At 38.5% G+C, this 22,130-nt stretch overlaps 2 protein-coding genes across 2 annotated transcripts; one reads left to right on the top strand and one right to left on the bottom strand.

The window, feature by feature from the left end:
• Nucleotides 1-1,961: 1,961 nt before the first annotated feature.
• LOC111870852 (signal recognition particle subunit SRP72) lies at nt 1,962-14,332 on the bottom strand. Its single transcript, XM_023863440.2, has 11 exons — nt 14,201-14,332; nt 13,904-14,021; nt 12,446-12,583; nt 12,210-12,327; nt 10,948-11,135; nt 7,373-7,847; nt 6,012-6,173; nt 5,261-5,419; nt 4,288-4,451; nt 3,498-3,710; nt 1,962-2,365 (listed from the first exon to the last, which is right to left on the bottom strand). Exons 1-11 carry the CDS (start codon nt 14,301-14,303, stop codon nt 2,227-2,229), a joined length of 1,977 nt encoding a protein of 658 aa, XP_023719208.1. The 5' UTR covers nt 14,304-14,332; the 3' UTR covers nt 1,962-2,226.
• Nucleotides 14,333-14,415: 83 nt separating this feature from the next.
• LOC111870853 lies at nt 14,416-21,814 on the top strand. The gene is made up of 4 exons (XM_023863442.2): nt 14,416-14,676; nt 18,024-18,461; nt 19,938-20,081; nt 21,036-21,814. Exons 1-4 carry the CDS (start codon nt 14,580-14,582, stop codon nt 21,125-21,127), a joined length of 771 nt encoding a protein of 256 aa, XP_023719210.1. The 5' UTR covers nt 14,416-14,579; the 3' UTR covers nt 21,128-21,814.
• The last annotated feature ends 316 nt before the right edge of the window (nt 21,815-22,130 follow it).

Genomic DNA, 22,130 nt, shown 5'->3' with positions numbered 1-22,130 from the left:
GTGTGTTCCTGTCTGAGAAACTGTGGAGCTCCGTGTCACTTTCCTGTTACCTGGATACATGTTGCGTGGTACACGTGCGCAGTAGAACTGGGGAATGTAAGGGTCAGGAAACTGATGCAGGCAATATGAAGATGTAGAATGGTAAGATTGTATATGTAAGTTTCTACATTTACTGTAATGTTTTACTTCCTGCTTGGATTACTTGCACTGGAATTTGGTTAGTATCTGCTGATTTATATATGTTCAACTTCCCAAAAACAGTATTGACGTTCTCACAGCAGTTACCCTGCAGATTACAGTCTTCTGGGATGACACTGTATAGTCTGATACATCATTACTGGTGTTTTGGAGGAATCTTCTGCCTCGATCTTCAAGGTAGAAGACTTAAGCTAGATGTGAAGAAAGTGCTGTGAACTTAGTGTGAAGGAGGATCCAGAATGTGTCTACTTTCCCTGCGCTTTTCCATCTGTTTCCCGAAGCCACAAACTATTCGAGATTTTAACCTGGTGCCATTCGTCAAGTTTACTAGACAGGTAAATAAATTCATTATTCAGTAATTCCTTTCAGTTATTTATTAATCTTTTTTAATCATAACAGCAGCATCTTATATATATATGTGTGTGTGTGTGTTTTATAGAAAGAATATCTGTTCAGCGGCATTTACTTTGCTTAATGTATTAGTAACCAACATCCACAAATGTCCAAACATGTGTAACAGTTGTTGGATTTGAGGTTCTCACAGCTGTGACTGAAGAGGAGTGTTCTGGACTGCAACATCATGTACTTAGTCCAGTAACAGTCCTCTGAACTGTAGTGGACTTCTACAGAAACACACAGTACTGCAGTCCACATGATCATACCCTTCATGTGTAGTTACATTTCATTAGAGTTGCAAGCTAGGAAGAGGACTGCTGGTCTCTGATTTTAATGTTATGAATTCCTTTGAAATATGATGTGACATTTGGAGACCCATCATTTTAACGTAACTACTTTCTGTTTACTGCAAATGGAAGATTTGTGGCACTATACAGAAAGTTGCAATATAGTTCCCAGGTTTCATAAATCATGTAAATTAGATAAGGAAAGACTTATTGGTACGTGCGCTCACAGACACGAATGAAAAGAGCGTAAGAATATGTACAGTGAAATCCTCATTTGAATTTGTCTGTTATATGAACAGATATTTAACATTAAAATAAAAAGTAAAGTAAATGTATCCCCTTAACAGGCTGTGGAGGTCCATAGGGTTGTGAGATGTTGAGGCTCCCATATTTTCTAGACCATCAGCTCTACGCGCCGGCCGCCCTGTACCCCAAAGAATATTCCTGGTACTCATTTCTGTTAGAGGATGAGTCAACCCCAGGGCCATAGTGCGGCTGGAAGGATTAGGTCAATTGGAAAAATCTACCTCATCAGGATTCGATCCCGCGACCTTCCAGCTTGTAGCATAATGCCTCAACCAACTTCGCTATAAGGAACACTAATTATATAATGTAAGTACATTCTGAAGAACACATCCCTTCTGTAGTTAGAGTTGCACAGTTTTAAGACCTTTATTTGGAAATGGAATAGGCAAAATAGCCAAATCCATGAAGATGATATGTAGTGCGTTGCCAAAGCCCAAACACAATTCATAGTTCTCATGTCTATTTCTTTTCTTTCCTCACGCATAAGATGTGTGTGTAGAATTATAGACATTATTAATACTCACATTCATAAAGGGGTATGTATTTTCCGAGATTATAAGGATGTTTGTAAGGGAAATCATGAAAAATAAGTAATGAATATTTCCATTATTTCAAATGTGTTCTGGCTTTTGCCCCAAATGTATGCAGGGAAACCCTCCCTTCTTGATTCAAGAAATTTCTAAGTTTAGTGTTCAAATTCTCTGGTCACCAAATAAACCTTAAATGTGGGTTTCACTGTATTAGAAACACATTCAAGATGAAAACTGTGCCACATTAAGTGATTGCCAGGATACTCATATTTTTAATATTTTTGTGTACAAGTGATTTTAGCCATTCAGTTTTTAAATAAGTGTCTGTTCATCAATAACTAGTTAGGTTCACAGAAGAGTTATTGCTCTGTTGTATCAACACCTCAAATCTGGTAGTCATTCATCTGTGAACTATGAACCTTAAATGGTGATGTGAGAACCATACAGTTTCAATACTGAGACACAGTTACTGTGCATTGCTGGCAGTGTTGGACTTCAGTTTCTTGTGTCTACCACTTTCCACCCTTTTTCTTCTTCTTCTGCTGAACTTTACGCTGTTGCTGTCTTGGACCAGTGCTTTCTGGTTGGACTGGACTGTTAGGATTGGGAGAGGCCTTTGACTGTTGACGTTGCATCTTTGTTATGTCACTGAAAAGTAAACACATTTATGTCAGATCCTCAGAGACTTTTATATATAAACCTAACTGCTAGTGTGTCGAGAACCAGCAAGGCTGTCAGTGTAGTAACTAGATTACGAGGTGATGACTTGAGGACTAGAGTTCTAATCTTAGGAGCTGGCATAGATTTTATTCTTAACCATTGTACCCATACTGTCCCTGGGCCTACACAGCCCCCCCCCATACAACGAGTAGCTGTGCCAAAGTGGCTGCGACTTGAAGCTGACCTTCACCTCCATCTAGTGCAACAATGGATCTCCATACAACAGTGTTTCATTACACACAGGGATAACTTTACCTTCACTTTGCTAGTCAGTCCGAGTTACACTTTTTGATGTTCATAAATTAGTATGGTTCTTTGGTGATTACAATCTTATATGGCATTCTTTTTCCTCTAGTAAGGATGTGCAGATAACATTCTTCAGGTTGAGTTTAACACCATAACAAATTTATAGTTTACAGACAAATGTAAACAAGACCTTCCTTCACTGATGTCATTTCTAATGATGTTGTCAAGGGCACTGATTTTAATTCCCTGTACAACAAAGTCAAAACAGTAACACACAACTTGAAACTGGCCCTCCAGCCCATATCATGTTCCTGAAAGCCTGTGCAATGTCTCAATATGAGAGGCCCCATAAAGAAAATCTGCTGAGCCTTATTATGGTTTGGTCATTTAGGAATTACAGAGAACTAATTTTGACCTGTGTCATAATTACTCCACTGGTAATGAAATCTCAGTAGTTTTCTGCCTATATATTTCTGTTAGCCATCTGATGTGCAACATGCTTTTTAAACACTTTCAAAAGTTTTAAATGTTAAAATCTCTTCTGCATCACTGGTGTATGCATACTACATGTTTCGACCAACATTGGTCATCTTCAAGTGTCTGAAATTGTTGATGAAACTGCTGTGCTTCTGTCCATAAGTTCAAGTTCTGGGATATGCCTTCGTCTATGCGCCCACGTGTCCTATGATGATGGGTAGTCCCTTATTGTGTTGTATGCAGTTGTTATGAATAAGTAAGTGATGTGCAACAGGACGCTATAATATAATATTATTTTCTGCATAGATTATTTGTGAATCATGTTGTTAGTACTTACTATTGGTCACTAATGCCAGTTGCTGCTCCCTGGGTACCCTTTCCAACGTCTTTGTTGGTGCGACGGTCCTTCTTCCTACGGTAACCTGTCCTCTCATGTCTTGGTAACCAACGTTCTGGATCAGGTGTTACATTTGGGTCATAATTCTTGGGTAACTTGCCCTTTCGTTTACGTTTTGCTTTCTTCTTTTGAATTAATTCATTGCCTGGTGTTCTGCAAGAATATAATAGACAAATATTTGAACTTATATTTTAAGTTACACATTAGATACAGAATGCAGACTTTGGTCTAAATTTTGCATTTCAAACATGTCCCATGATCTGTGTACAGTCTTTGCTGGATAATTGTTTCTAAAGTGGGAACTTTCAATACATATTGCTTTTTTCAAGTGGGTTGTTTTAGACACTGCCAATAACTAGACTACATGGTATCAAGTGGTAGGATGATAGACTAATTGGAAAGGTTTTGGAAGGAAAGAGCTGTGGCCTAACTGAGGAACATCATGAGAAACCTCAGTTAGGATAGCTGGTGTCCTGGCTGAGATTGAAACTGAATAGAATTTAGGGTTGCAGGATGCATAATCAACATATAGATTTAGAAAGGCAGTGTGGCTAGCTCAAGAAGAATTTTGGTATCGGTTGATATAAATGCTCAAGTCAAACCCTGACGAACCATTTATATCATTCTATTGCTGGAGCTAGATTCAGATCAGTGCCGTCATATACGTCTTTGCAGCCCAACAGCGTCGGACCACTACTGCTCTCTACAAGTATAACTATCAATAGCTCACCCTGGCTTTGAGCTAGGAGAAGGCTCCACTTTGGCCACAGTCTTCTTGATAACCTTGGGTCCCATCATCCAGCTGGACGTTTCTAAGGCATCCACATCTGTCGCCTGAGTGAAGTCCAGTTGTGGCAGCTGTTTGCTGAGGGCTTGGGCTTTTTTAGGATCAAACTGCAAAAAGGAGGGAAAAAAGAACATTTCTCCCACATTTTGCGTGTGGTAGCATGGTTGAGGCACTACGCTACAAGCTGGAAGTTCGGAAGTTCAAGTCCCAATGAGGTGGATTTTTCCAATTTACCTAATCCTTCCAGCCACACTATGGCCCTGGGGTCAAATCAGTCTCTAACAGAAATGAGTACCAGGAATCTTCCTGGGGGTAAAGGGCGGCCTGCTGGTGCGTAAGTCTGACAACCTTACCGCCACCTGTGAGCCGACTGTATAGAGAAAATGTGGGAGCTTCGACATCTCACAACCTTATGGGCCTTCATGGACTGTTACAGGGAGAGCTTTAGTTTCCACATTTCACTGTATACAGCCACTGTGAATAGAATGATTTGTTGTTGATTTCCCTTGAAAAGTTTGCGGAGATATTAACCTTGTTTTATCCACATGTAACAACTCAGGAACCACTTAACGGATATTTATGAAACTTGATACTCTTTTGTTCTACTAAAATTTGTAGGCACATGCAAGTTTTGGTTAAAATTGGGCAATAATAACAGATACTTTATATGAAGACCTACTCACGTTTCTGCGTGCATCTCGATTGTAACTCGGTAAATATTTAATAGGGTGAAAAATGCTTAAAACAACAGCATAAAGAAAAATTAAACATACATTTATGCCCAATATGCAAGTCTTAATGGTTTTTGATGTAATTAAATACGAGGGAGTGAACATGTCAGGACTGTCGTGCAATGCATACCTTTCAGAACTTGATCAGTATCAGACCTACATGCCTTAGGAATATTAATACTCACTTGAGCATATGCCACAACCAATTGGGCCAATGTCTTTCTGTCACCTGGGTTGATTCTTAGCAACTCCTCCAGACTCTTGGCAGCCACATCTGGCTCACCCCCTCGCAGGTGGAAGTCCGCTGCCTGGCGCCACAGCGTGCCCAGATCTCCTGTGCTGACCTGTCAACACCACCAGTACTCGATAATCATACAGTCATGCACTTACCCCATTCACGGCATGTTTCCTCTTTCTTCAGCCTACACCCCATTTATTTAATTTATCCTTTCTCTCTGCTTCATTCCCCCCAAGCCCCTCACTCTGCTCTCAAAAACAGGCCCTCTAATGGTCCAGCATTTCCTTACTTTATTTCTCCTGGCTTCCACCGAGTCATTACTGCCCCCATCACTGTGCTCTCGCAAAGTGATGCTTCTTTTAAGGAATATCCCTTACAGCATTCTCCTTACTCCTACTACTTTTTTCCATGGCTGACTTATTCTTCTGACTTCAAGATAGGGCCATTGGGTTCCTCTGAAACACTGCTATCCACCCGACTACACGCTGTAATCTTTGCAGTCAATTAGGTAATGACGCTGCACACGTTCTAGGTGGAAAGTGAACTGGTGAAGACGAGAAGACAGCAGTTATGGTGAGTTTTAATTTACTTGACTAGAATTGCCTAGAGAAGCAGAAGAATTCAATCTCTATATGAAGATAGTGAACTATGGGTCTATTTGGAATGAAGCAGTTGCTATTCAGTATCAGTGAACTTACCTTGTTCTTACGGTACCAATCAACAGCATCTTTAAGAACCTTGGAGGCACTGTCACGGCTTCCATCTGCTAAATAAAGTGTAACTAATGCACTAATGATGCCCGGTTTGAATGTGGCTTCACCTAAATTTTGTAGAATCTGACAAGCCTCTTTCCTGTCACCCTGAAAACAAAACAAAAAAGTGTATATGTAAAATAATTTGAAAGGTATTATGTTAAGAAAAGTGTGTATCTGTCACAGCCTAGATATTCTCATGGTGATATCTGTGAACATTACTGTATTCTGAGAAGTGATGTCTTACAGGCTGCTAGATATTTATTTACCCGACTACACAGCATCATATCCCAGAATGCTGTAATCTTTGTAGTCACTACCATGAGAAAATCTCAGAAAAATTTTGTAGCGTAAAATGCAGAAACGCCTAAACTATTTTTACTGAAAATATTTCTAATCAGGTAGAAATCTAGTTCCACTCGATTTACCTATGTAATAATTATATCACAAAGCAAAAGGCGAATACAATGAAACCCCCTGCTTTTGGGATCAGTGGCCATGTACATTAAACTGAGGAAAATCTTAAATGGAGCAAATTTAACAGTAAAAGTAAAAGTAAGTAAAGTAAAGGTATCCCTGTAACAGGCCGTGGAGGCCCGTATGGTTGTGAGATGTTGAGGTTCCCACATTTTCTAGACCATCGGCTCACAGATGGCGGTGAGGTTGTCAGCCTACATGCCAGCCGCCCTTTAACCCCAAGAATATTCCTGGTACTCATTTCTATTAGAGGCTGAGTCGACCCCAGGGCCATAGTGCAGCTGTAAGGATTACATCAACTGAAAAAAAATCCAATGACCTCATCGGGACTTGAACCCACGACCTTCCGGCTTGTAGCATAGTGCCTCAACGAACTACGCTATGGCATGCCCCCCCCCCCAAATTTAACAGTGACAGTATAAACATGGGATCACTGAAATTGACCATAAATTGAGGAAAATTAATTGGGGGGGGGGGCTCACTGGAGAAGTAAAAAACCAGAATGTCACAGACGAGGTAAAGGTCTGTGATCTGAAGCATTCATGATGGCTGTGTGTAGTATCATCTCATGTGATATGGAATTAGTATCTGATATCTTGCAGACAGTTTCCATGTTTACATGATGAAGGAAACATTGGACACCAATTCCATACTGACTGAATGCCTGAGAAGACTTCAGTGAGACCTCAAGATCCTCAGAGGCTCCAGTACAGCCAAGACATCAATGAGATTTAAGAAAAAGGATTTCCAGAAGTCAACACAAAACAAAAATGGCAATAACTTCTGACTGCTGGGCAACAACAACAGTAGTGAATCTGTCATGTGATCACCTCAGCTAGCAGAAGCTGAGCCGCTGCAAGTTTCATTTCCAGTTTCTTCTCCTGATGTTGCTTTGACTCTTCATCTAAGAGTGCTGCAGCTTCTCTAGCCTTTCCATCCTTTGTGAGTTGGACAGCCCTGATGAGAGCTGCCTCCGCGCCCATGTCGGGGTATGTTACCACGAGGTTCTCACACATCTGCTGACACTGTTCACCCTGGTTGGTGTAGAGGGCAAGCAGACAGTGGTTTAAGGCTATGTACTTGCGTTGGCGCGACGTCAACTTATGTTCCAGTCCCTCCAAAGTGGCGTTCTTCATCTTCTTTTTAGAATCAAATACATTCTGATCCTTGTTGATGACGACCATATTATTACTTGCAATAGCCACTAAGCCGGCATCATTTGGCTTTTGTTTCAAAGCTGCTGTGTAGATGGACTGAGCTTCCTTTTCTCGACCCAGCATCTGAAGGCAGTACGCCAGCTGCACCCTATATAAATGAAAGAATAAGTTTATATATTATTCAGTGACACTGTGTGAACAGTATATATGAATTTATACTCACAGTTAGAATGAATATTTGAGATATAAGGCCATGCCATAACTCAGGCTACCTGCCATAGAAACTTAGGTTCAATTCCTGGTCACTGTGACAGTCATTATGTATGAAGTGGCATTGGAGAAGGGTTTTCTCTCAGCTTTCTCTTTCTAATCACGATCCCACCAATGTTACACACTCACATATCACTGACACTTGAAGTGTGAAATAGCCCTGTCCAGGCAGTGCATTATCATATCCTTGGTATTTAAGTTGGGGGATTCGTAATTTCATTACTAGTTTATCTCTTGAGTCTAAGTTCAATTTAGAATAAAAATGTAACCAATCTGTACTTCAGAGTTTGTATGCAATATTTTTTTTACTTTATCGATTATATAGTCACTGAATTTATTAGTCAGGTAGCTCAGTGGGTATAGTGCCTAGGTTACAGGTCTGAAGGACTGGGGTTCAATTCCCAGCAGAAGCGGAAATTTTTCTTTTTCCTGCTACGTCCAAATCAGTTCACAGGCCCATCCAGCTTCCTGTCCAGGGGATAATGGAGTTTTAATTGGTCGAGGAATGATGCTAACCACTCACCTCCATTAAGGATGTAGTTTAAGAATGCGTGGAGCTATACTTTCACTCTCCCATACCTCTTCATGGCATGGTAATTAAGTACAGCAAAAATTTTCATTCTGTGTTCATTTTAATTTCATTTAAAATAACCCTAATTTTAAATGTAGCTCATTTTTTCTCGTGATTCTGGTCCTCAGACTTTTCTTCTGTTATTTTCAGAAAGTTAATTCCCACAGCTTAAAATCTTTTCATATTTCTTACTTATCCTACTTATTTCTGCTCAATGTTTTTTCCAGTCATTAATTAAAAATATGTCGTGTCATTTCTAGGTTAATTATATTACCATTGGGTATATTGTTGAGGTGTTAAATATACACCTTTACCGTGGACAGCCAGTGGTCTTGGGGATTAGATACAGGACTTCTACACACATGATCACAGGTTCAATTCCTGGCCATATCTGAATGGATGCTTTTATTACTTTTTATTTGCAGATTAAAGTTTTCATATTTGTTGATGTTTAGACTTAAGGAGTTTGGAATCCACATGTTAAGTTATTCTGTTACTGTCTTTCTCACCACCATTTTACCATTGTAGACGGAGGAATGAATGTAATATATGCTTTGTTTTATTCTGGTCCGTCGCACTAACAATATTATAAAAGATAAAACAATTCCATCCAGTGTGACTGGTGATGTTTTTCTTATTTCAATTCTTCATGCCCTTGCATGTTTCGGTCCTTAGAGACCATCATCAGATAAGGACTGAAACATGTAAGGGCATGAAGAATTGAAATAAAAACATCACCAGTCACACTGGATGTAATTGTCTTATCTTTTATAATATATGCCTTTACATCAGAAATGAATTCTTCTTGCTGGGAGGCCAGACGGCTGATATAAAGTGGTGTCTTCTGTTGTTTTAAAATTATTTTACTATTTTTTTTGGGGGGGGGGTTGCTATGATTCTTGTATGTTATTTTACATTCATTAATTTAAGTATAAAATAATGATCTTATAAACAGAATTGTAGCATATACAGTCAAAAGAATTACTGCAATATCACTGTCCCCATTTAGTTTTTATTCTTGGGGTGGGGGTGAAATCGACTCCCTTGGCACTTACGCAGTAAATATTGCACCAGACCAGGATGCTGAGAATTTGTATAGGAAACTGAGGTAATTGGAGAAAACATGCCCCAGTGACACTTTGTCCACCACAACTTCTACATGAACTGACCTGGGATCGAATTCAGGTCTCTACAATGAGAAGCTAGTTACTAACCACCTCATCATCCTCATACTCAACATTAAATTGAGACATTAACTCAGACAGCTCTTTGAATATTTTATTTTGAATGTTATGGAAGTTCTGTCTTAAAGTTATTCCTTTGCAACCCTTGTGTTTCCTCTTTCAGAACCATATTACAGAACTGCGTCCGTCCATCCAGCCCTGTTTAAATTTCAGTCATCCAAGTACCCGATTTTCCTGAAATGTGGTATGAACTGCAAGTTGTCGAAGGGAAATCCATCTTGGTACTTATTTCCCTTGCCAGCAATACCAACATGGCTACCTTGCACTACGCCCATTTCCTTACGATTTATTTAAGGATGATGTCAGCATCTCAGAATATACAGTGTTAGGATGAGTAAGGCATTGGAAAGGATGTTGCTACAGCATTACCCCAACATTTACATAAAGGGACTGAGGAAAAACAAATACTTCAATCAGGAGACTCAGTGTGCTGGTTTCATCCAAGCTGCTCACTGCATTTATCAGAGAAATATGTTGTATGGTGTAAGGAAGTGTAGCATAATATCAGAACTGCGGTTTTCGTTAGGGTGAAGCAGGGAATGGTAAAAGGAAACGGCAGTAGCCGCATGCAGCACTTGACTGGCATTTGAATGGAAACCTTAGTTATGGGAGTTAATACTACTTCCCAAAATACAATTCAGATGTGATAACTATTCATGAAATGAGGATCTACAAAAGAAGGGAGGTCATTGTGGTCTAATTTATGAAATTATACGCCTGCATGGATTGCGCAGATTCTAGAATGCTGATTGGTGTCCTAAATGTAAGTTACATTCTTACAGCTGAAGTAAATTCAAATAAGACAGCTGTTCATCTGACTCACATCTGGAAGGTTTACAGTGTACTAACTTAACTCTGTCCATACTGAGGTTTCCATGCTCTTCTTCAGTCTTTCCAGGCAAAGTAATAAACACACCAGAACAACTGCCTACCTATTTTCATAAATTTATATCATACTTATAATCAATATCTTCATATGCCACTCTACAAAATGAAAAACCAGCTTAATAAATGTCTGAGGACTTCGATAAAACCTCTCATAAACCTTTAGCTTGGTGATCGCTGTCATAAGAATTGTGAGGTAGAATGATGAACAATATGAAACTGCAGAAATCTCAAGAGGTGCATAATCGACCGAGACTGAGTAGTCACACGTTACATACTTGATTATGCCCAGTTCATCTTCGATTTCTTCTTCTGTAGCGTCCTCTTCTAAAGATTCTCGGCAAAGTCTCTCGCTGAGTTTTAATTTCTTCTCAGCCTCCGTGTACTGGTTTTGTCCTACCAGCTGACATGAGCTATTGTATGCTAACTCATACGTATGTTCCCGTAACTGAGGAATCTCTCGATTCTAAAACATTAACAGTTCAGAATGAATTATTGGAAGCCCCTAGTTTCTGAATCCTGCAAAAAGAAATGTTTTATGTTTTGGGCTAAACAATAAGTGACTCAGAAAATCCATTTCTAGCACTGTTTGAAAATGTTGCTCTACTTTGGAACAAATTTAACTCAATCTGTGTAACATCTTTAAAATTATGAACATTAATAGAAGCTGTTTTAACTGTAGTTTGTATTTTTATAATTCAAACTGAGTCTCTTCAGATTCCACATTCCCATGATGGTGATTATGAAGATGCTGTCTTTTCAGATGTGACACCATGCAGTCCGGTAGTTCATTGCCAATGTTTTGAGGGAACCTGTTGCTCTGGGAAGAAGGCAACAGTCTTCTTAATTCAATTTTTGTCTCTTGCAGTGCATTAACTTTCATGTGTCAGTACCTTAACATGAGTGGTCTTACTGTTTATGTCACTTATATAGCTAAGTATATATGTACTGTACCTGGTTTTATACCTGGCCATTCCCAGCAGAATGCATGGTGGATTCAGTTCAGTCCACTAACTGAGATCAGGATTGTATGGAGTGTATGTAATATGCAACCCTCCCACAATGTCACTGCAACCATTACCCTACCACTTCTGGCCACGCTTCTTCCCGCTTGCAACCCAGAGGCTAAGTCTATAAGCACAAGCTGTATTTTGAAGCTTAATTTAATACATGCACAGTTACAAGATATGTGATATAAAAATAAGAAATTTTAGTATATTTTATGATCAAGAACAATATATTTGACTAGTTTCATGTAAAAATGGGAATATACAGTGTGTTCAGTTAACGAGGAAACTTCGCAACACCGCTGACCTGGCCCAGCATTCCTCACAGATTGCTGCTGTAACTGCTGATAGCAGAATGAGTCATTAGCGCTGATAAACGCGCTCAGTTGCAGTTACAGCAGCAATGTGTGAGGAATATTGGGCCCGGTCAGCGGTGTTGCAAAGTTTCCTCCTTGATTGAACATCTTGTATTATGTCACCGTGACACACAACTGCAATTTGGTAAATTAAATAGCATTATATATTATACGCACCGATCCTTCAATACACAGATTTGCTACCACTGCAGTGAGATTAGTTTCTCTCTCGTCCTCATACTCATCAGTGCTGTTCTTAATTATATCTCGGTACACATCAAAACATTCTTCATACCTGAAAAATTACCCTTACAATTAGCTTCAAATTTATGCCGCATTCTACAGAGTAACTCACAGTCTGATAAGACTAGGTTACAAGAAATGAACATACTCCAAAGCCAGTAATTAAATACCTTTCAAGCCGGTACAGGATTTGTGCTTTCAGTTCTTTCAGTTTCAGTGATAAAGAAGCTGCGGTGTTCAGTGTCTTTAGAGCATCCTGCGGCAGGTTTAGCCTATACTGACAGTAAGCTTTTTCAAACACCAATTCCCTGTAAAACAGAGTTATTAAAATGATAAATAATCAACTTAAACTTCACAGTCAGAAGTCTGTCACTTCTACATACATGACATTAACAGGAAATGTACACACAGGGTTACAATTCTGCCATATTCACTCCCTTTCATTTTGATTATCTCAAAAACCATAAGATTTATAGGAAAATTCTATTGCAAATAAAATGTATGTTTCATTTTTCTCTGTAACATTAGTTTGCAATGTTCTTCATTACAATATTTTGTAAGTTACACTTGAGGTGCTTGTAGAATTGCATGTATATATCTCTTTGTAAATTGTCTGAATTTAACCAAAACTTCCATGGGTTGACAAAATTTAGTATATCAAGTTTCATGAAAATCCATTCAGTGGGTCTCAAGTCACATGCAAACAAATACAGCAGAAGTAAAACATCTTTTGCTGCTGCTTGATTCAAATGCCCATCTTCAGTACTGGAACACTGTTCTAAAAAGAAAATTCCCTTAGTTATATACAGAACATTCTGTGACAGGTTTCTGTCAATATGTTTTTGTCAGTACCACCAGGTGGTGATAGGATAGTTCCTTCAAACAGGCCATTGCCATTTCCAACCAAAATCCTCCTATTCACTATTGAAGACCACACCTCATTCAATATTACAAAATATCTGCATCTGAACGGTTGTCATTAGTACACCTAAGAATTAAGCAGCCAGAAAAATTATCAACAGCAGATAATTAAGAAATTCCTGTTTTTGGTCAGATGAGCTAATACTAAATTGTGTTAAATTCTAAAGTTTTCACAGTATGGTGTTTTGGCTTCTTACACATGTAATCTTGTAGATGGATACCAGCATTTCAGGGGAATATACTATCTCAGGGTTACAAACTTCCACTTCTGACGACAGTTGGGCTACAAACATGGCTGGAGACAATCAGTTTTCTGTTTACAAATACAGTGCCGATGTGAGATTCTTGTGACCTAACTGAATAATGACTAATGTACATCCAGGAGATTATCACATTTTTCCTTTTCTCTTCAAGAGCGATGAATGAGGGCATCAGCGTATATAGCGCATATCACTTCAGGTTATTTTGTTACAGATCATGCAAACTATTTGACGGTAACATCACGATAGTGCCAGCTGAATGCTAAGAAATTGGATACTAGGGTCACAGATGTGGGAGAGGTTAAGGAAAGTGGAAACTGGGGATGACACGGCCTTCAATTTTTCTCCAAATTTCAAATAATTCTATAAATAACTTTTAGATCTTATCTATAAAGACGTGTTTGACGTACACATATATATATATATATATACATTAAAATCACTTACGATGACAGTTTTGGTTGATTTAAAATAGCCTTAAGCCCATCCTGGAATCTTGATAACTGTATAAAGCAAACAATCTTGCAGTGAAATGCCTTTTCTTCGTCGGGAAACTGTTGGAGTACTGCAAAAAAAATGAATACTTATAAATTTTAATGTCCTCTCAGTGCAAAACTTAAACATCAACACGTAGCAATCATGTTGTCTCGCACGATCTGATATGAACATATGGCACATACTTCACAGCTATTTCTCAAATTAACTGCACTACAAATCCGTATACGAGCACACAAGTAACCTTACTTTTATTAGCTGTTTTTAAAGCCCTCTCGTATTCTCCATTCTGTCCAAAACGATTTAATTCAACATAAAGAGCACTCAAATTGCTCTCTCTCGTAGTGGCCATATTGGTTACAATGCTACCTGGTGGCGTTTTTCACCCAATCAAAGTCATTGACATAAATGCGTTATTTCGAATGCCATTGGTGCCTTCTCACAACGGACCAGTATACTTGATCCGGGACATTTGATGCGAATTAAATCAGGTGAACTTGGAGGAGTTGTGAACGAAGTGTAAAATCAGTATTGCCTTTATTATTACAATATAGAATAAATCTGTCATAGGAGGTATCAGTAACAACAACGAAATACATACCGATATAAATTTTGACATAACTTTAATATGGAGGAATCGATTTTTGATATATTTGGAACAAAAGTTCAACAACGGCAATTAACCGTCCGACCATCATCTGCGAACTCTTTCGGGACTCTGAAAGGTAAATGAGATGCAATTTAATTTTGTTCTGGTTCTTACAGCTACTTTACTGTTCAGTACAGCCGTATTTTAAATTCAGTTAAAGCTAGATTACCATTCAAAACGTGAATTTTATGTAGAATGTAATGTAGTTTGCAATTTGCAGCACCAGCTTTTATAATGTGTTGCCCTCAGGGTTTAGCCATAGGTGCTAAGAAATTTGGCTGTGTTATGGAAAGACGGTTAATCGTCTCCCCCCCCCCAACCTGGATTTTTTCTAATAACTTGGGCAAAAGATGTGCAGAAAAGAAAATCTAGTGGTTTATAAATAGTTTGTTTCCTCTTGTGTAGAGCAGCAGCTGATTTGATGGACTCTTTTTATGTAAGACCATATCATAGGTAAGTGAGGTAACCAAGCTTTTGTTTCAACTATCAGAGGCATCAGCTATATTATATCATGCCTTTTTGATATGTGTAATTACCTTGGAGTGTGAGATCTGAGTGTGTATGTGTTTCTTGTTGGGGGAAGGGAGAACTGACATTGCTAGTCAGCAGACTTAGTTTACTGGTAAGCATTTCCCCTGTCTTGTAGGCAGTGCAAATCAAACAAGCCCAAGCAGTAAGCCCCTTTTAAAGCACAATAGATCACTGTAGGTCACGGTGCAAGGGCTGAGAAGGCCCACCCCTTATACATTCAAGTCCCTTTTACCTCACACCACTACACACAATGTTAATGTAGTTCTTACATTACACTGCATTACATTTGGCCATTAAGAATGTGGACAGTGTAATTTTATATATCTAAGGAGAAATGTTGTGGGTTTTGTCTTTATATCTGTAGCAGAGCATACACAGTTTTATCTGTGAGGATTAACTGTAGCTGAGAAGGCTGTGGTTAAAGTGTGCATTGGATCAAAACTATCATTGGCCAGTGTGGTATAATAAAAACATATTTAATGTACTATGGTTAGAACTACAGTATATGTTAGTATGTGAAGACTGTCAAAGTCTGCAGACTTGGTTTGAAACAAAATCTTTCTTGACTCAGAATTTTTTTGTCAGTAGGAGGTTATGTATTTGTATAAGCATAGACAGGGGTCATGCAGTAGCGTAGTTGGTTGAGCCACCATGCTACAAGCCAGATGGTTGCACGTTACCCCTCTTTTCTATATTTGGATTAGTATGGTAATTAGGATGTGGTAGCATAGTTGCATAGTTGGTTGAAGCACTATGCTACAAGCCAGAAGGTCGTGGGTTCAAGTCCTGATGAGGTCATTGGATTTTTTTCAATTTACCTAATCCTTCCAGCCGCACTATGGCCCTGGGGTCGACTCAGCCTCTAACAGAAATGAGTACCAGGAATCTTCCTGGGGGGTAAGGGGCGGCCGGCATGTAAGGCTGACAACCTTATTGCCACCTGTGAGCTGACTGTCTGGATAATGTGGGAGCCTCAACGTCTCACAACCCTATGGGCCTGCACGGTCTGTTATATGGATAGCTTTATAAGCTTAGTCATGCTGTTTGTTTGCTGTGATGTATATTAACAATATTGTGGCATGTCTGCATGAGTATTTCTAAATAGAACCTGAGGTGGATCAAAAGTTAGCCATTAGAAAGTGGCTTAACCTGAATTTTTAAAGAATAAGACAGTCATCAATTTAGCAAACTTCTACTGAAATTTTGAGTTGATAAAATTGCTTTACATTTTTCTGTCCTATAGGAATTTCTTATGCTTAAATAGCAAAAAGGAGATTGCATACAAATACATTCAAAATTTAAAATTTAAACTTGGACTGTAAAATGTTAAGATTTTATTGATACAATGTTTTAGTAAAGAGATGTTACTCTTGATGGTTGTCTTGTTCTATAGCAGTTGATGTGAAGTGTAATGCTCAAGCTGCCACAGTGTAAGATAACAAATAACCTTACTTCTACAAACTGTCACATTTGTGACCCATTTTAAACCCATGTTTGTTTGTGGAGAGAAAGTGTTAAAAAAAACCACATTTAAATTTTCTGGGACAAGTTTGGATGAATTGAAAATGGTGTGGCATCTAACTACACACATGTACAGTTATTTCTGCAGGTCACATGGCAGTCCAGAAATGTGTGTACGGGTACCTAATTACTGTAAGTTAAAGAAAATAAAAGTATCCCTGTAACAGGCCGTGGAGGCCCATAGGGTTGTGAGATGTTGAGGCTCCAACATTTTCTAGACAGTCGGCTCATAGATGGTGGCAAGGTTGTCAGCCCTATGTGCCAGCCGCCCCTTATCCCCCAGGAAGATTCCTGGTACTCATTTCTGTTAGAGGCTGAGTCGACCCCAGGGCCATAGTGCGGCTGGAAGGATTAGGTAAATTGAAAAAGTCCAATGATCTCATCAGGACTTGAACCCATGACCTTCTGGCTTGTAGCATAGTGCTTCAACACACTACGCAACTATGCTACCACATCCTAATTACCATACTAATCCAAATATAGAAAAGAGGGGTAACCTTATTTCAGGATCCTTAAAAATTAATTGGGGAGTTCTAATTGCTAATTCTAATAATATCTGTGAAAATACCTAGAGCTCTATTTAAGGTATAAAATTTTGATTTTGTTATTTTTTAATAATATAATTTTTACTTATTTTTGTGTACAACCATCGGAACTAAATGGCATATTCAGTTTTGTCAGAAAAAAACTCTCTTGTCCCCCAGTGATTTTCTCAATGGAAGGGATCCCCTTATGTTGAGACTTACACAGCAGTTAGTGACAAGTGAGGCCAGTAGCCAGTAAATGGGCTGGTGATAGGGTGAGGCTGTGGTTCAGTGAGTACCAGTCACCTGGTGCCATGCTAATTTAGTCTAATCATAAGTCTAATGACAATAATTTACTTAAAAAGGGCATAAAATCCTTTCTATTTAATCACTCTTTTTACTCTGTTGAGGAATTTATGTAATTTTAAATTTTTTAATATGTGTGAGTGTATTATTGTCTCTTGAAATTATAAAGATCTTGTTTTCACTTAATTTTTATAGCTTTGGATACAGTGCTTATTCGGGTAATAGAAATTTTATATGCGGGTTTGTCATATTTTATCTCATTTTTATAGTTGTTTATGGGACGTTGTGATGTGTACACTATTTGTGTATGTAGTTATTTTAGTGTTGGTGATTTATACGCAATAAAACTTAACTTGGTCTATATCTTGAGGTTGTATTGCCAAATATGGATTTATGGAACAAATAAAAATGTGAATATTAATATGAATAATAAAAAGACTAATTTGTTCATCCATTGATTAACTGGCAGTATTGATTTGGATTTTTATGTTATTAAATATTAACTATCCATTTATAATATATGTAAAATGTGTCTTTTTAGGAGCAGACAATGTGAAACTCAAATCTTCTAGTGTGAGTGATCTTCCTTCTAGCAAGAAGGCACTTGGTGATGCTGGGAATAAGATCAAATCATTGCCAGGCACACAGGAGTTAAGGAAGGCATTGCAGACAAATTGTGATCAAGAAAATTCTTTTGTAAAGCCACCGACTAAAACTCCGTTGCCAAATAAGAAACCAGTAGCACTGAATAAACAGACACCAAATTTAAAGTCAACTGTAAGGACGCCACTGTCAGACATAAAAGGAACAGCATCAAAAAAGAATCAGTCAGTGCAGAATCAACAAAATTCACCCATCAAGAACGAAGAAACATATTCCCTCTTTTCTGAAATAAATGCAATTGATAATTTTATTAATGGTGACACTGATGATTTGTCCTGGTTGGAGCTTGATGGTTTAAGTGATTATGAACATATAGGTTTGTATAGCGGGTTGTCCTGTTATAGCATCATTTCTTTCTCCTATGGTTTAACGGAAAAAGTTTTTCTTCAGGCTCTTCTTGGGGGCATGCAGTAGCGTAGTTGGTTGAGACACTATGCTACAAGCCGAAAGGTCGCGGGTTCAAGTCCTGATGAGGTCATTGGATTTTTTTAAATTGACCTAATCCTTCAGGCCGCACTATGGCCCTGGAGTCGACTCAGCCTCTAACAGAAATGAGTACCAGGAATATTCTTGGGAGTAAAGGGCAGCTGGCGCATAGGGCTGACAACCTTGCCGCCATCTATGAGCTGACTGTCTAGAAAATGTGGGAACATCAACTTCTCACAACCCTGTGGGCCTCCAAGGCCTGTTGCAACACTGCGGGCCACAAACACATACAGGACAATATTAAAGAACCCTCTTCTCGAGAACGACAGGGTGGCACACATTCGGCCCCCGTCAAAAGAAATAATAAGAGGGATGACACGGACCAGCTTGGTTTACGAATTCCAATAGAATCTTAACAAACTAACTAGAAATATTTTAAAGTATTGGAATATCTGCTGTAGTTGTAAAGACTTTAGATTTTTACAGCCAATTGTATATTATTTATATTGTATGTATATATTTTAACTTTTAGAACATGTACTGTAATAGTGGTTTCTAACTGTATTGATGTAAAGGTGTCCCTCTGAAGATGGTCTCTGAAAACCGAAACATGTAAAGGTATGAATAATTGAAATAAGAAAGTCAACCAGTCACACTGAACAGAACTATCTAACTTTTTCATAAAACTATTTACTTTCTATGATATTTTTTTAGATTCTTAAATGTTAGAAGCAGGACTGGAAATGGGGATAGACACTGGCAGATGCCAGGTACTTAGTTCCAGAACACTTCATTTTGGGGGAGCTATTTCCAGTTCCTTAAGACATAACTATCGTTCTCAACAACGATACATGTGGGAAGAAATTCACGAGCCTAACTTATAATAATTTCCTTTGTATATGTGTTGGTCATCCCCTCCATCAGATTTTCTGATGGTCTGGAGCATCTTCCTAGTTCTGAAAAAACCATTTATACTCCTGTTTATACATTGTGTCCTGATAAAAGCAATGTGACATTAGAACATATTTTTTCTTTTCATATCTGGATATACATTTCTTGGTATGAAGTAGCAACTCTCACATTTTTTGCCTTAAACCTTGTTATAGCACTTCTTTTGGCTTATTTTGGACTTCATCCATCGTCTAGTATGTAAAAGACAAAAGACCATGACGATTCGGAGACTGGATCTGTCTCTGTCTTCAGGTGGGTAGGGAAGGATAAACCTACTCAGTTGGGCCCATTAGAAAGAGCTAGTCTTAATCACTGGACCACCAGTATACACCATCGTCAGAATCCTTTCAAGTCAACCTTGTTATAGTGTTCTGTGAATATTGATTTGTTTATTTGTTCATCCTTTTCTCTTTAGATGACTATGAGGACATTATACCCAACAGTCTTCGTCCAAGTGACGAAGACATACACCGAATGGTTAATTTCTGGGAAATGGAAACAGAGCCACCTAATATGGAATTTGAATCTGGCCTGCTGCTTCCACTTGTTGAAGAATTAGGTAATGTTTCACTGAATGCTGATACTTGTGTTTCATATATATAGAAAGGAAATCAAACAGTGAAGTCTTCCCAGCAGTCAGCCATGAAGATGGGGTTCATATCCAGTGTTCTGGAGTATTTGCAATGAGTTATGCAGTCTGCCTGACTCTATCCCCTGTTCCCTGGGAGTCCATGCTTGGACACTGCATACACTCACTATGAAAGGTAGGGAAGGATATCACTCACTCACTCACTCACTCACTCACTCACTCATGGAGCTGAGCCCTTCTTGAAAAGCTGCCAATTTTGCAGTTACTCAACAACTTCCCAGCATTTTATGGAACCTGAAGGTTCATTAACATATTCACAAGAGCCCCCCACTGCTCCCTATCCTGAGCCACATAAATCCAATCCATACACATCCCATCCTCTCTCTCTCTCTCTCTAAGATCCATTTTAATATTGTCCATGCACCTACGTCTCGGTCTTCCCAGTGGTCTCCTTCTCTCCGGCTTTCCCACCAATATCCTATATGCATTCCTCTTCTCCCCCCATTTGTGCTACATGCCCTGCCCATCTCATCCTCCTCATAAGTTAGAGATATCTTTTCCAGTAAGCAGTGATGTGAAATGTTATTCTTAAGATAATACTGGTAAAATATTAAGCTTATTCTGTTACTGAATGTGGTGAAGTCTTCCCAAATGATCAGCCACGTCTCCATTGAGTAAAATTCAATGTTTTGGAGACTCCCAGAGTCCATTAACAGAAACTGGTGACTTTTTTTGTCATATGTGTAATTTCTATATCTTCTTTCCTTTTTCTGGTTTTGTATTTGGCTGTTAGGGCATGAATAACAGTTCAGTGTAATTTTCTTTATTTATTATTGGTTAAACTTACAGATTTCTCAGTGTTTTCTTTTTGATCATGTATGGCTATCATATTGATGTTTATATGCTGCATTCCTTTGTCTGCAGATAATGGCTTTGGGCACACATTCATTCCTGATATTTCTGATATTGAATTTGATGAAGACCTAGATCTGGTGCCAGTTCCCTCATTGGATTGACGTTGCCAAGAAGTGGTGTAAAGCAGAATGTTCATGTACCTGAACTTACTGAAATGTGTTTGGAATTGATCTTTCAAATTCTGAGAAGGAATTTAAAAAAATCTTACATGCAATAAATGTTCTTTTTAATGTCTGAGTTACCGTTGTGTGTATTTATGTGTTGTGTTAGATGTTTGGAACGGTGGCGAATATTCTGCTTTGGCTAATAGTGCCATGTTGTGAGGCTGCATTTCTTCATGACCTGCTTCTAAGTCAGGATTCACCACTGATTTGGTATATATAATTCTGACATATGTCTTTATTTAGCAAAATCTGTTTTAGTACATTAATTCACAGGTACATTTTATTGAAGTTTAATAGAGAAGTGTGCAGGATTTAGGGTTCTCATTGCAGTGACTGAAGAGCATGGTGTTTTGGGTTGTAATACCATGTAGTTTGAGGAGGGCTCAGTGTTTCCAGGTATCTTTGAACTATATAGCATTACAACCCAGAAGATCATATTCGCCCTAACACAGTAGTTTAGTTCATAACAGTAGAACTTTTATGAACTTGGCTTGTATAAACAAAAAATGTATGCAGTTTTTAAGATTTAAATGTTTATGGTATTAAATATTTTTTGAGCATTGTTCAGCTCTGTGTTCAAGAATATTTATTGTTTGCCAAAGTGTTAAAATATGTAAATAAAATCATTATACCAGAAAATATGCCTGCAAATTTACATTGATGCCATTCAGTAGTAGTATTGCTGACTGCTCTACAGGATTAAGGAGACAAATTTCTTAAAAAATATTCCCTTTTCCAGCATTGATTTTTTCCCCCCAAAATTCAAGGGAAATGGCCAATATATGACTTGCTTCCACCCCTCACTGGCTCACACAGCATTAGCCCCTTCCCTCTCCCCCTAACACCTGTGAGTCTTGTGGATCATCAACCTATATAAAATAAAAAGTCACATATTGACTTTGAACCTGAAGAAGGGGGCAGCATGTTCCACTTTGAAAAT

Source organism: Cryptotermes secundus, unplaced genomic scaffold (genome assembly GCF_002891405.2).
Source record: "Cryptotermes secundus unplaced genomic scaffold, Csec_1.0 scaffold632, whole genome shotgun sequence".
NCBI classification, from domain to species: domain Eukaryota; kingdom Metazoa; phylum Arthropoda; class Insecta; order Blattodea; family Kalotermitidae; genus Cryptotermes; species Cryptotermes secundus.
The sequence above is the reverse complement of the archived record's forward strand: the minus strand, read 5'-3'. Positions and strand labels throughout refer to the sequence as shown.

Coding starts and splice junctions, on each gene's coding strand:
- LOC111870853 (XM_023863442.2), top strand. CDS start 14,580: ATGGAGGAATCGATTTTTGATATATTTGGAACAAAAGTTCAACAACGG. Junction 14,677..18,023: donor CTCTTTCGGGACTCTGAAAG/GTAAATGAGATG, acceptor GTGTCTTTTTAG/GAGCAGACAATGTGAAACTC. Junction 18,462..19,937: donor AAGTGATTATGAACATATAG/GTTTGTATAGCG, acceptor TTTTCTCTTTAG/ATGACTATGAGGACATTATA.
- LOC111870852 (XM_023863440.2), bottom strand. CDS start 14,303: ATGGCCACTACGAGAGAGAGCAATTTGAGTGCTCTTTATGTTGAATTA. Junction 4,452..5,260: donor TGGTTGTGGCATATGCTCAA/GTGAGTATTAAT, acceptor TCCTTTTTGCAG/TTTGATCCTAAAAAAGCCCA. Junction 3,711..4,287: donor TCTCCTAGCTCAAAGCCAGG/GTGAGCTATTGA, acceptor ATATTCTTGCAG/AACACCAGGCAATGAATTAA.